The following is a 15,773-nucleotide window of genomic DNA, read 5'->3' as shown; positions in this document are numbered from 1 at the left end:
ATCAAGTGCTGGATAGTTTCAGGAGGAGGAAGATCTGCCAGCATTTTCAAAGTGACCTCCACAGGAACTTTTGTGAACAACGATATCACATCCAGGCTGACTAAAATGTCATTTGGACCAAATCTAATCTGTTTGATTTTCTCCATGAACGTCTGGAAGTTTTTGATGAGATATTCACAACCGCTGACTATAGGAGTCATCAACTTTGTTAGGTATTTGGCCAGCTTGTAGGTAGGAGAACCAATTGCACTGACAATAGGCCTCAAGGGAACAATATCCTTATGGATCTTCAGTAGTCCGTACAACCTGGGAGGTCTAGGAGCTTGGACTCTGTGATTTTTTGTAACATCATGTGGTAGACCAGAATTCCTCAGTAGCTCCATATTTTTTCTGCTGTACATCAAAGTTGGGTCCCATTTAATACATTTGTATGTATTGTCCTCCAATAGCGATGCCATTTTGTTATGATATTTGGTAGTATTAAGAATGACAGTGGCATTTCCTTGGTCAGCTGGTAATATGACAAAATTTTCATCTCTCTGAAGTAAATGGAACCCCTCTCTCTTTTCTCTACTGATATTAGATTTGGGAGGCTTAGTTGAGGCGAAAAAGCAACTGAAGAGTTCTGGTCTACCAGATGATGTTACGAAAAATCTCAGAGGCTGAGCTCTTGGACCTCCAAGGTTGTACTGACTACCAAAGATCCACAAGGATAATGTTCCCTTGAGACCTATTGTCAGTGCAATTGGTTCTCCCATCTACAAGCTGGCCAAATACCTAACAAAGTTGATGACTCCTATAGTCGGCCGTTGTGAACATCTCATCAAATACTCCCATATGTTGATTGAGAAAATCAAACAGATTAGAGTTGGTCCAAATGACATTTTAGTCAGCCTTGATGTGGTATCACTGTTCACAAAAGTTCCTGTGGAGGACACTTTGAAAATGCTGGCAGATCTTTTTCCTCCTGATACTATGAAGTTGTTCTGTCATGTGATGATGACCACCTACTTCTTGTATGGCAGTAAATTTTATGAAATGACGGATGGTATGGCAATGGGCTCTCCATTTTCTCTATCACTGGCTATTTTTTTATGGAGAACTTTGAGGAATGTGCATTAAATTCAGCTTCCCTCCAGCCATCATTATTTTATCATTATGTTGATGATACATTTATTGTCTAGCCACACAGCGCAAAAGCTCTTGAAAAATACATGGAATGCATGAACAGCATACATCTGAACATCTGGTTCACTGTCGGGACAGAGAAGGAAGGAAGATTGCCATTTTTAGACATTTTAGTACAATGACAGACGGACAGGTGTCTCGGCCACTCTGTTTTACCACAAGCCAATGCATACTGATTTATATCTTAATGCACAGTGTTTCCATCATCCTGTTTATTGCTATATAGAGCATAAACTGTTTCTGATGAGGAGCACTTGAAGTCCAAAATTAACCATCTGAAGTACCTATTTCAAGAGAATGGCTATGGTGCATGAGATATAAAGGCAGCACTCTCCAAGAAAAGGAAATGTGAAAATGCTGCACACTCACAGGATGATCACAGATTGTGGTTCTTCCTTTTTGTGGCACTATATCCAGTAAAATAGGAAGAGTCCTGGGTAGGCAGGATATAAGACCGATTTTTTGTCCTCCTAAGAAAATTAAGGAGATGATGAGCCCTGCTGAGGACAGTTTCGGTCTCAGAGTCCCCGGAATTTATAATATCCCATGTGAGTGTGGAAGCTATTATGTAGGTCAGACCATTTGTACAATTTCCGACCACTGTGCAGAACACCAATGGCATATTAAAAATAGAGAACTAGAGAAATTGGCAATTGTGGAGCACAGCCTCACAAAGAAACATAAAATAGTGTTTGACAAAACAAAAAATTTGTCCCATGATTCCACAAACTGGGATTGTGTTGTTAAGGAGGCTGTTGAAATAAGAATGAGCGAGAAGAACAGTAACTGTGATAGCAGATATTATCTGAGCGGTGCATGGAAATGAGCGCTCAATGCAGAGAAGCAGTGGAGACATTCCTTGCAGTACTTACGCTCCCATGGTAGCGGTAGCACCACCAGTGCAGACAGAAGTACGTAATCGCCGTCCTACCAGAAGCTGACCAATCAGAAGCTGTCAATGGGCTATATAAGGCTACCACAGAAGCAGTGAAGACTGTCAGTTGCTCATGACGATGCCAATGGAGGCTATCATCAAAAGCTCACGACTTTATCTCAAATTGACGAGCAAAAAAACCAAGAATGTTTTACATATCAGTGCTGTCGCGAAAGACTGTGTTCTCATATCATCAGAATTATTTTCATCTGTGTCTGAGGTAGCAGATTTTCCCTGTGTTGCACAATTTATGAAGAAGTTCTTTAGCACCTCGGGTGAGACTGTAGCCATTTGCTTAGTGTTTCCCTGCTACAGAGTTTACTGCCTTCCATGCTGCCTTGCATTTATTGGCTTCTTTGGTACCTGCATTTCCTTCCTGTAAATTTATATTTGTGCCCTTTACCTGCCTCATAACAGGATTGCCAGCTTTTGTTTCAGTGTACATGGCAAAAAGTATATCTCTCGGGTTCTTTTATGTAAGGTGTGTACCAGTCTGATGTATTTTGTTTGTTTGGTGCATAATCAGTTTTGACTCTTTTACTTGGTTGTGGACAGCCACTTGACTTTGGCTAACTTGTTCCTCAAGTAAATAATGTGATCTGCTTTTAACATTTTCAATTTCTCGACATAAGAGGGTTGCTGTACATTTTACTAACAATGTCAGTAGGCGTCTGTAGGCCCAGTGATTTGATAACGTTGGACCTATCACACCATAATCTAATTCAAGGTTATTTTGGTAATTCTATTGTCCAAGCATGCATCTTATCTTGCTGCATGTACACAGTAAAAATTGGCAGCTTATAAATAGATTAAAAAGCAGACCATAGTTTGAGTTTTACACCTAATGTCAAGATTAACATTCCAATAAACACAGGCTTGAAGTTGCCATTTTTCGTCTCCAGGTAATTTGTGAGATTCTATACATTTTCAATGAATGCAGTAACGTCAGGGTGCTGGTTACGGTAGACAGAGACAAGTGTAAGCTCCAAACTAGAAAAAGATACAGCTGTAATTTCAAAAACTTCCACTTATGATAACATTTCAGTGTTCAGTATGTATTAGCTAATATTAAACATTTTATTTACAAACATAGACACTCTTCCATGTCTAATTTTAGTCCTACAGAAAGTACTTGCTAGCTTGTATCCTTCAGGAATGTACAAGGCAGATATAGCTTGTGTGAGCCAGTGCCCGTTTATACAGGAGATAAGTGACTGGTTTGTGTTTAAGAAGATGTCTATTTCATTTAATTTGTTTCTGATTGACAGCACATTTAGGTGGAAGATTAGAAACCTATTGTCAAAAGCTATTGTTAGGGAAGGCATATGATTAGGGAAGGCATATGACTGTTAGGTTTTTCACACTTAGTATTGGCAGTTCTAACAACCCTACCACAACAAAGGTGAAAATTTAATAATGATTGTGGTGTTGCTCACGCTGCTAAATACTGCATTATCGGGCAACAACATAGTTATTATGTGGCAGGTGTCATTAGAGCACAGTTAATAAAGTCATTTCATGTAATAATGAATAAACTAGACACTCATCTTTTCGAGTTTCCCATGCTGGTCTCGTAGTAAAATCATGGCTCAGTCGTCGAAAATCTAGGTGGTGATGATTCCAAGCTCGGATGCAAAGAGGCCTAGGTTTTATTCTGCTATATTCAAAAGTTTTATAGATGCGCTTCAGAAACCATTCTTGAAGATTACACTTTTGCAGGACAATGGTGATGTAAAAAGGTAATCAGCACTCCGAATTTAAGTTACACTTCTTTTTTATTACTTTTGCTCCAATATTACGTAACACACAAAACATCACTTCACAATACAAAACATACTTGAAAACATCTTCCTCACTGTTAAAGTTCACATTTTATAAAGTGGCTACTATATGCATCTTTCCAACATGACTTGACTTTTTCAAGGTCCGACTCTAACTACCGTATTTACTCGAATCTAAGCCACACTTGAATCTAAGCCGCACCTGAAAAATGAGACTCGAAATAAAGGAAAAAAAAATTCCCGAATCTAAGCCGCACCGGAAATTTGAGACTCGAAATTCAAGGGGAGAGTAGTTTTAGGCCGCACCTCCAAATCGAAACAAATTTGGTCCATTGTAATATGAGACACAATTTAGGTCGAATGAATGACGATACAGCTACAGTAGTTTGGTTCGAGTCGTAAGCTTAGCAGTTAAGCTTTACCAGGTAGCCATTGCTATGCGTCAGGCGCTCCGTCCGTATTTATACGGGTACCCTTACTTTTTCACGTGCTTCATCTGGTTTGAATCGATTGCTCATTTTGCTTTGATCAGATAAGTGCTGTTTTCTTTGTTATAGGTGTTTGCAGCACTCTAAGCTGAAAATGTATTACTGTACTGTGTCACGCATTGTTTGTCGCATTGATAGTGCGTGTTTACGGCCTGTCGCCGCTCGCGGCATGGCTTGCTTTTGTGCGCGCTACTGCCGCTTACAATTTAAAAAAAAGAGAGAGTAATCGTCTCATTAGCGAAACAATGGCAAGAGACTGCTATTTGTTGTTACTTACACTGTTGCTTTCTTTGATAATGATCAACAAGAACCAAATAATAGACTGCGTATGATAGAACATGTTCTGAACGAGAGTTAGGCGAAAATGTTTCTCCGTTTGAAAATCTTTGCGGCCGCTTCTTTGGTACATCAAATTCTGCACAGAAATTAGAGTCATCTTAGAATTACAAAGCTAGTCAGTTGCCGTGCTTCATTTCTCACTGTATCACTATTAGGCATAAGAATAATACGAATATAAACATGACACGATACGTATATTCTTCCGCGTTTGCTGTTTCACTCTAGTTTCGTAGTTTATTAGGCAGGCAGGATTTAAATGAGATAGCAGCAAACACAAAAGAATACATGACAAAATGTTGATATTCGTATTATTCTTATGGTGAAGAGAATACTGCATATGTGATTCACATTTCATCAGGTTCCTATTAGCAACCATCTCTTCTCACGGGTAGGAAAAAATTCAGAAAGTAGAGTTGGCCATATAGACAAACATTCCAAACAGTCTTGCATGTCAGATTTTCTTAGTACATTGAAATTCTGCTACATTCGAAGATCAACAATACGGAATTTGTATTTACTTTGTTGGATAATGTATGAAAATGCAGTGGTCGAAACTCGGGGCGGAGAAAAAAAGCTCGTCTTCCACCTTTTTTTTTTAATTTATTTACTGACGCGGAGGTTTTGGCGCCAGTATTTATCTTTGTGCCTTTACGATGGCAGAAGTTAGTTGTGGCGGCACCTACCAACATTTTTCAGAACTTCCACTTGCCTTGCACTCGATTCTAAGCCGCAGGCGGCTTTTTGCATTACAAAAACCGGAAAAAAAGTGCTGCTTAGATTCGAGTAAATACGGTAACTAATAATCGCTTACGCGCCCAAAAATCAAGAGTTACAAGTAAGTCAAAGATTGTGACAAAAGAAAGAATACACATAAGAATAATATCATTGCAACATAAACATATCGATGTATCAAAGTGCCTCTACATTAATGAAATCAAATCTGAATGTTGTCTCAGAAATATGTCAACTACTTTACAGAAACACAGTAGAATATAGCTGGTATCGAGAGGTTGAGTTGAGGTGCCGTAATGGTTACATAATTCAAGTACCATTACACAGTGTTAAGGCAGTCTGATACTGTCTGCTGCATGTACATGTATACTGGAAAGGACACAAACTATGCTAGTCATTATCATGGAGAGAAAACAATTACTCAAATTGTTTTGGAGCTTGCTTGGAAAGTGTTACTGTATTTACTTCAATTACTAGCATAATAGTTAACGCTTGGTTGTCAAACTTGGAAGTGAGAATACTGATGTTGTTGGCATAATACAACAATACAGACAGGTCTTGCTTGACTTCACGAAAAATGAAAGACTGAAGAGGGGAGAATGTCTTATGGCATACAGCACCAAGCAGATTTTGAAGAAATGGAAGGATGAGAGAGACTTTTTAATGGCCTAATGGCCACCACATTCTTAGCTGGTGCATTTAAAGAATAAAGTTACGCAAAAGCCATGTGTTGTCATGGGTTACATCAAGAATATGGGAAGTATGGATAGGAGTTAATCCCAGTTGCAAAGATATCGCATGGAGCAGACTGAAATACTGTATTAGAAGCTTTTCATCATTTATCAGACATTGTATGTTTCAGTGCACATGTTCTGAGTAAAAACAGATGGCGGTGGAAAACTCGGAATGGAACTCTTGATTAGTCTTAGTGAACTGTTGGCTATGTCAGCTTTATTACAATGATCATCAGTTGAACACGTACCTCAAACACCAGAAGCAATTTGTTTCAAAGCCAGGCACTTTCTAGACTTTTTTTGCCAAGCACAGTGAAGAAAAGACCAACGAGGTCATATGGAATATGAAAGGAAGTATTGGAAGAGACATTTTAATTGGTGTATAGAATTGTGAAGTTCATTTGTATGAAGCACCTTGTTTTAAAATATTTTACACAGTTAACAGTTTTTTAGGTCTATGAAAATAAGATATTACTTGCTTCTGCAAAGAAATGTTTCCATAATTGAACAAGGCATGTGGTGTGACTGTGCCAGCCTGCACTAAGGACTATTAGCCACTGACAGAGTTGCATGCATGTGTAATACCCACTTAAGGAATTAAGCAACAAAAACTCACAGTTAATACTGATTAATGCACTAACACAGTAACTTGCTCACAGATGATACACATGTAATATTGCTGCAGACATAAACACACCAGCACTGGCTAACAATAACCATAATTTTTTACATTGGTAAATTTTACTAAAAATATGTGTACACATTTACAGCTGTTATTAATAATATGCCCATAACACCTTGGAAAAGGGGCTTCTGTCTTCACATGCTTGGTAACTGTCCTTCGCACAGAAGTGCTGCCACTAAGTTCACACTTTCATATTTTCACAAAAAGTGTGAGAAAACCAAACTATGACTCTCATGGTTCAACAAAGTGTGAGACTAGCCAAGACATTATGAGTTACTGAAAACAATCCAAAACAACAAGAAAGAGAGAAATCCAGATAACAGTAGTGTTGTCAATACAGCATACAGTAAACTCATTGATGAACTTGCAGTGAAGTGGCCTTGGTGTGGCTAGTTGTGTACTTAAATAGTGAGAGGTACTGCCAGCCTCACATCCACTGGAATTGGCATACAGTAATCTCATTGAGAATAGTTCACACTGCTGTTGGCACTAATTGAGTCTGGTGTAGTTTGTCTGACCATCAGCATATTCATTTTCTTGTCTATAGCTGCAGGAGATATAAAAATAAAAAATATGTGTAATGGCTAGCTCAGCTTAGCTTGCACAGATATCAAGGTGTTGCCTTTGTGTTCTCACATCACCTGCAAGGACAGCAATTAAAATTTCATTAATTATACAAATTTCCATGAATGAAGAAGTTAATTTGTGACACTGTGTGCTTTTCCTTATGCCCACAAATTTTCTTGAATGTTCTTTACTCATAACATTATTCAGCTGACAAAAATTGTGATGTCACGTAGTTCTTTGGACACTAAAACAGCTACCAGGGAATAGCTACTAGCCAGCAAGAATAGTATATTGCTGCTTTCCTCCAGAATTGTGAAAAACAGTTAATTCATCATTACTTGTTTCTATGGGTAGATTCGTGTCTGGCTTTTCCATCTGGTTCTAAGCTACCATTTTCTGCCAGGCATAAGTTACACATTGTGGTCTTGCTGAGATATGTGTGTGTTTATTGCTCTCACTGTTTCTCTGTGTAGATGCTGTGTGTTACAGAACAATTTACCCATTACTTAATTATGGGATTGAACTGTGGTGCTGTGCTGCAGACACACACCTGAATAGAAGAGCAGTTAGCTTAATTCATGGACTAAGATCCAATGAATCCTACCATGAATTCTTTGGCCTACATATTTATTTGATAATATTTTCCTCATATCTGTATAAACTCTAATATTTTGTGTGCGTAGCCAAAATAAAGTATGCAGGCGCAGAGATAGTCATAATTATGACACCAGAAGTAAGGATAACTGTTTCAGGCTGAGGACAAAATTAAATATAACTGACCATAGTCCATACATTAATTGGCAGATATGGATCAACAAGCTGCCACATACTTTGAAAACTTGTGAAGCAAAGCTTTCCTAGTCAATAAGTGTTTGTATACAATCAGTGAATTCAAAGCTGAAGGAGTTCTGTTGCAACAGGTAACATATTAAGAATATTAAGATAAATGTATGTACCACTACGGTATGTAGTACATATTATTTCATTTATTGAAGTCACATTATTGAATTATTCTCAGTATGAAGTGTGCAAACGTCATCAGCTTCATGGCTATATGCAAAAAAAACATAAATAAATAAATACCACCCCACTCATGTCATACCCTGTCATGTCTCCAGTAGGAAGAGTTTTGTTAAGCATAAGAACTGTGAATAAAGCACTACACAATTGGAACTCACAGAGACAGGGACAGAATTCAGCAGAATCACATACATAATGCGGTTGAATAGAAACTGTATCCAGTGCCAAAGGTTCTTATGAGAGGATCCTGCTAGAAACAATAAAAGTCAGACTGAGAGAAGTGATGGCATGTTTAGCTGTATTCTTCTACCGCAATTCATGTGACTTAGCCTACCGTATGCACTAAAGGTTGGAGACTGCAGTGTGTACACTACATTAACACCTCCATGCTGCAATACAGTGCAGAAAAATACCCTGAAATTTAGTCAATGTTTATTTCTGCTGTCAAGAAGCTCACTTTTATATAGAACTTGTACAGTTTAATTGGAAAGTAACTGCTGTTTTTTATTTTATTTAAAAGGGGTGAGGGAGGGGGGGGGGGGGGGGGAGAGAACTTTTATGAGTATAGGATAAGATGCAGATTAACTGCTGTATTAAAGCATAAAATGGAAAAGCTTCATTGTTACTCTAGAGATAAAGTTATTATTGATGTTAATGAGGCTCATTCAGTGTATAAATGAAGATATGGTAATTGGTTCAGTGAAGACTTTTTGGCTTACACTGTATTGGGCCATATTCTTTATCACTGAGGAAGAATCTGGTGTGTGTGTGTGTGTGTGTGTGTGTTTTGTATACATGTTTATACAGAAATTTTTTTATTTTGTAGAAAGCAATTGTATGTCTCACATCTGACTTGCTGCCTATTTACTTCCAGGAACTAAATGTAATCATCAAAAAAGCAGAACAGATCTTTCATTTGTTTGGAATCTGTAGTAAATATGAGACTGAAAGAGAGAAAGTTATTCCCTTTGGGTTTGATTTATTACCACCTAGTGAAGGCGATGATCTCAAGACACTGGAGAAACAAGATATCAGTGATCCATTACTAGAGGTATTGAATAAATTCATGATCTTTAAACCAAATGTTTGTCAGTAATAACTCTATTAATGTTCCTGGAACGATGTGTTGCATTTTAGCATCCGGGGGGGGGGGGGGGGGGGGGGGGATGATATAACCATTTAAGTACATTTCTCCTATGTTGAATTTAATCTATTTAGTAACTCCCCATTAATTGTCTATATGTGTACTAGACCTGCCATTTTCTTCAGTTTTCTGCTTCGATATAATTTTCTTGTGACATAAATATCACACAACTAGCTCTGAGTAGGCACATCATTATAATCTGCACTCCTTCACTTTACCTACTACTAAGGAACCCTCCTGTCTCCAGTAAGCAGTTTCACAGATGAGATACAATTGTTATTACTGCCTTGTTTTTGCCCTATGTTGTATGTCTCCAAGTGTAATTTAAGAATATTAGTGTTTAAAAGGTGTTTGTTTCAAATAGTTGTATGCCCCAGTGTGACAGTAATGCACCACTTGAACATCATTAACCAGCATATCTGATCTATGTACAAGTGGATCTTGTTCTGTTGACTGCCTCAGAAATGCAATATTATTCTGAACCTTGTAATGGACATGGCTTTACTGCAGTTGCGTGGCATAATACAGAGTATTTATCAAAAAGCTTCTGTCAGCTTTTCAGAGGTATCACATTTAAAATACAAGTATACCCCATAGTCATATATTAACAACAGGAACTGAACTCTTAAGGCCTACTGAAGCATTTGGGCTCATTGTGAGTCTACCATTATGAATTTATTAAACATGTCACCGATGTAATCTTGCACCATTATCTTTTCATGTCTCCTAAGATATACAGATTGATCATTGTAGTCATTCTATTGTTTTTAGTATCAAGTTCCTTTCAGAACACAATTCTGTCCTGGTTAACCAACATTCATAGTCCATTGTCAATAACCTATTGGCTGTCTTATGGCCACTTTACTTGCTTCTTGTAACAGGTATTGTATCTCAATCAATATTTGCATTTCAAATTACATGGTCTATATTTTATTGAACGCTTCCTTGACTTCCTAGCCCACAAAATTATTTATTATCATTCTTAGATATTTGAACAACTGTTTGTTTGATTTTGAAGATGAAACTATCTTCTGCAATGCAACCATTGTAAATCTCTTCATGGTTATTGTCTGGAGGACCTTAAGTCCCAATAGTGACAAAATATTAATGGTTGACATCCTTCACTCCTTTCTTTTTCCTTCCATCTTCCAAATTCGAAACTGCTTTTTTAGATTTTAACAGTCAGTTACCTCACGGCTGCTACGATGCTTCTGACCACATTAAGCCCACTGTTGTCTGTTTTTGTATAACTGGACTCATGCCACATTTCTTAAGGCTGTACTTCATGATGTGATTTTTGGGACACAATGTGTGAGTGAATATGCAAACAATGGTAACCCCTCAAGCAGTGGTGACCCCTCTTCAACAACTGGGATCACATACATGCTAAGATTCTTCTCTCTTAAAGCCATGGACTTCTGGATTTTGTGGGAAAGGGATCTAATCTGCTGCAGAGATTCTCAGTAAGAAAATGAGCAGTAGGCTATTTAGAATGCTTTTCAATAATGAAATTTCATTGATGAAACAGAAATCAAGCATTTCTTTCAGGCTATTTTGGATCAACATAAACTAGTAGCACTTCAAAACAAGGGAAAACATTCCCATTATGTCCTAATGTTGTGATGGATGGTATCTGTTTATCAGCTGGTGCACCAAGTGTATGGCATTCTAAAGCTGTGTCCAGAAACAATGTTAATGTTACCAAAAGTAATTTTCCATCATGAAAATAACCTGTCATAGACAATATAACAACTAAAATTCTTCTCTAGTAAAATTAGCCCACGACTTCACACCATGATTTTAACTTATTTGAGCAGTATCAGTTTCAGATGTGCCTGAAGCACCTTGTAAGCACCACATGTTGCAGCACATCACTCTACCACAGGCAAAACATACTTTCTCGAGGCAAGCTAAACTCATAAAAGCATATACATATATGTGATACATGAACTGATCTGTCAGTTTTTCCCCATTATGTTATACTGACATAACAACTACTAGCTGGAAATTGGAATTTAGTGACTATCTGTGTTCATTATAAGAAGAAAACCTGATGCAAACATTACACCATGTATTCTTCCGCGTTTGCTTGAATCTCATTGGATTTCATTTCATGTGGAGTGGAAACCAAACTGTGACCAGTACAATCAAGTACGATCATAAGGATATGTTTTATGCTGTATTACATGCACATAGACTGAGTGACAATGTGGGACAACAGCTTTACCAGCGCATTAAACTTGGACAGCTCTGGCAAGCCAGTGGGCCAACTAACCTGCAATGATGTGAGCAGCTTCAGTTCAGGCATAAAAAGAAACAAGCAAAGAAACAATATAGCTTGGAATGTCATTCAATTTTTAAAGAGAATGAAATAATATTCAAAGGAACTCCACCACTACCATGTGCTTCTTAGGCACCAGACGGAAACCATGAAATGCACTCGTTTTCACCTGACATTAGTATTCTAATTACAAACAAGAGTGATGACAATTTCTAACTCAAATGTAGGGTAATTTGTCTGAGTGTGTGTAATGCAAAATGCAAAAGCATACTGCAGGGATTTCACCCTACTGTTGAATACTGAAGCTACTGAAGGTATTAGTTACAGTCAGTCGTCTGGTAATCTCTTAGCTCCTTCCTTATCTGAATCTGAGAAATACATTTCAGTTCTGGAAGTGTCACCTGCTACATCGATAATGAGCTTATCAACAACAGACTCACTGAAGCCAACCAGGCACTGCATTTTCTCTTCTTCTTTTATGATGAGCCGTTCTATATCCCATTAGCATTCGGCAGTGATATGTGAAAAAGCTGCATGCGTTAGTTCCAGTATGTCTGGCAGCTTAACAGTCTTGTTACTTCTTGGGCCAAATCCCACAACTTGGCTCTAGATCAGTTCTGTTGGGTTCATATTGTAATGGTACAGTAGCAAATGTAAAAATGCAGCATTTCTATAATGTGCTCAATGCTGTGAAAATAATTGTTTTTCATGTTACTACGATACTTATCTACCTCTATGATATAAAAGAGGATTTGGTTTTTTATTTTTGCCTTAAAAATTAAATTGTTATGTTTTCTTAATTTAAGCAACTTTTATGAACAGTATTTCATAAAACATCAATAATTAAGAATTTGTATTTGAAATGAAAACAGGAATTTCACGTCCAATGGGTAATTAGAAACAAGAAAATGTGCATTATTCATAAAAAATGATGAGGAGTTTTGTAATTATGAGATGTAGGTATTTCAAATTGAATGAGAGAAAAAATGATACCAGGGAGATTTGAACTGATGAACCATTATCTGTGTGTGTTTAACATTTCTTTATGCTACCAACTGCGCTACACATATGATGTGGGTTTGTAAATCAACTGTGTTACATACAGTCTCTTGGAAAACTCCAAAGCCACTTATCTCCATAAATTTATGAAAAACAATAAGAACAGCCTGTTTCTTGGCACTTTTTAAACACATTCCACATGCTTGTTTCACTACAGAACAGAAAGCAGCCTCAGCCATTTTCATACTGTACATTAACAGTGCAACAATAAGAGCACAATGCTGCAGAGGCTGTGACTGTGCACGATTTTTGGAATAAAAACTGCATCGCTAAAGCTAAAACTTTAAGATATTCAAATGTATTAATAGCCATCAAAATTTTTCTTAAAGTTTCATTTAACGTAGCTTAGTAATAATATATCTAATACATAGGTAGGACCTACTTCTAAGAGCATAACAACACCAATGTACATGTGCTATGGCTTCTGACCAATGATCACGTTTGTGTTTGTTTTCATCGGGTTTATTCTTATGATGAACAAATTATACCAGAATGAATAGGCAGCTTCCAACATTCTATTGCCAAGAAACTGCAGAACATGATGACAGGCACTTCAATAATTTTTTTTATTTTTTGTGTCTTCTTTATCCTTCCTTTCACTACCAATGCTCACAAATTTTGAAAATGGCTACTGAATTGTGTTGCCCTTCTTCATATCTTCTTTTTGTCTTTTCTTAAATATTATTCCTTTTTGTTAGAGTCTCTCAATCTTTTCATTCTTGTGCAATTTACTTTTTCCATTTCCAATTCTGTCTTCTTAGTTTCTATATTTTTATTCCATTATATTTAGCTCTCATTTTTGACTCATAATCTCACAACAGCTAATTTGTTAGGACTACTCAGTAATTTGATTTATGGCTGTAAATCCATTATTACTTTGTAATCATTCACTGAAGTGTGGGTCTCTCCTGATTCAGAATTTGGCATGGCTTTTCCTTCCTTTCAGTACCTACACTTATCGTTTTCCTTTCTGCCACATTTAACTGAATCATAAATATTTTTTTAAAAAACCAGCAGTTGTCTTTAATTTTGTGTGTTTGTCAGCTCTGTTTTATTTCTCACACAGTTACTTCATACAAGTTCATTTTACTACTACTTTGTTTCTTTTCCTGTGAAAAAATACTGTACATTGTATGTGCACTTGCCTTAAACAAATCTTTACTGATATATTATTTGCTTTACATTTATACAGGAGATACTTACATACCAGAAGCTTGAAAACTTTTGGAGGAAGTACAATAATGTTTTCCTTGAATCTGCTGCTCTGAAGCTACATCATGAAGCCTTGACGATTGAGAATCAACAGCTTAAAACAACATTACGCCATTATTTGTCAGTAATGTCCAGGGGGAATGATCCTGAAAATGTGAAAATACGTTTAATGGGGGCACGTCCAAGTACAACACGTGCTATAAGAAAGCACATTACACTGATGAAAGGATATGACAAAATCTCTTCTAAAAGACGGCCTGTAACTTGCATAGAAGCTAATGGAAGTATAGCAGTGAAACATATGTTGCGATCAAAATTTGTGTAATATTTGTAATTTAGTGCTAGTATTAACACTGCCTTTTTTATATTATAGAGTGTAAACAGAAGAAATAGTGACAACTTCGTGTTGTGGTGACTTATACGAAGCTAAATATTTCTGTCTTTCATATTACAGTGTTGCTCCCATGTCAGTATCCTAAATGCCAGATACTTTAGTTTGCTTTTTGTAGCACCTTTTATTTAGTTTCTCTCGTAACTCGTACTAAAAAACTTTTCTTTGTGAAACCTGAAGATTTTGTAACCTTTTTGTATTGCTATTGGCCAATTCTGCGATTTTGTTTTGTTATTATAGTTAGATAGTTAGTGGCTTTCATCACTCTTTGCCTCATGATTAAACAGCTTTTTGCTGAATAACAGAAGATTAAGTTGTCATATCTGTGTTTCTATTGTCTGGACTGTTGTTTCAGTGTATATTTACTTTAACCTAATGATTTTTTGTTATGAGGAGCTACTGAAATAATGACTGCTATTTTTCCAAAAAGTTGAAAGTTCAACGGCTCTGTTGGTGCTGTCATTTGCTGGTTGTCTTCACATTGAGTCTGAAGTCTGTTATTTTACCTCTCTTCAGGTCTGGAAGAGGAGGTCTAGAAGTTGTGCTTGGAGAAGATGTTGACATTTTGTAGGAATGAAAAGAATATATCTGCACCATAGCCCCATGTCATAGAGATGTTATCAGTGGATCAGAATTGGAGAAGTTCTGAAATTTTGTGTGGATAATTGCTAGATGGCCAATAAATATGTTCACATAGGAAGATACCACACTGGCTTTCATACCTGTCACAGATTTATTTGTTTGCCCGACATCCATAGGGGAAGTCACATTGTTTAAAAATATCATTTCATGAATGTAGAAGGTCCATGCATAAAGGACAATGGTGGACAGGAAAGTGTATTCTACAGTGTCAACCAGTAAGCAGGGAGATAGGTAGTAACGGAATGAGAACATTGAAGAGCTATTGATGGAATTATGAGCTGTGTTCAAAAACAAACTGAACTTTTCAAATAGTGCATGAATCAGCAGGTGGAACACACTGTGTCTATTGAGCACACATAGTGGCAGGTTTAGACAACAAGCTGCTGTTTGCCGCATCACTCTCTGACAGTTTGGAAATGAACTGCAGCTGCTGAGTTAATCACATGCACAAGCTGCTTGTCAGATTAGTGCCAAAGTGACAACGAAAGAGCTTGAAGAACAACATGTGTGTGTGTAAAATTTTGCTACAGAATTGGCCAAACTTGCTTAGCCAATCACATGGAGAGGACCATATGA

General features: G+C 37.1%; 1 protein-coding gene across 1 annotated transcript in view; it reads left to right on the top strand.

Annotated features, from left to right (window-relative positions):
• LOC126163402 (dynein regulatory complex subunit 2) overlaps positions 1-14,489 on the top strand; it is a 64,557-nt gene extending 50,068 nt beyond the window's left edge. The window contains exons 8-9 of the mRNA XM_049920177.1: positions 9,343-9,519; positions 14,145-14,489. Of these exons, the coding sequence (XP_049776134.1) occupies positions 9,343-9,519; positions 14,145-14,489 (522 nt within the window). The remainder of the gene's footprint in view (positions 1-9,342; positions 9,520-14,144) is intronic.
• The last annotated feature ends 1,284 nt before the right edge of the window (positions 14,490-15,773 follow it).

The sequence above is a fragment of the Schistocerca cancellata genome, chromosome 1, assembly GCF_023864275.1.
Source record: "Schistocerca cancellata isolate TAMUIC-IGC-003103 chromosome 1, iqSchCanc2.1, whole genome shotgun sequence".
NCBI lineage: Eukaryota > Metazoa > Arthropoda > Insecta > Orthoptera > Acrididae > Schistocerca > Schistocerca cancellata.
The sequence above is the reverse complement of the archived record's forward strand: the minus strand, read 5'-3'. Positions and strand labels throughout refer to the sequence as shown.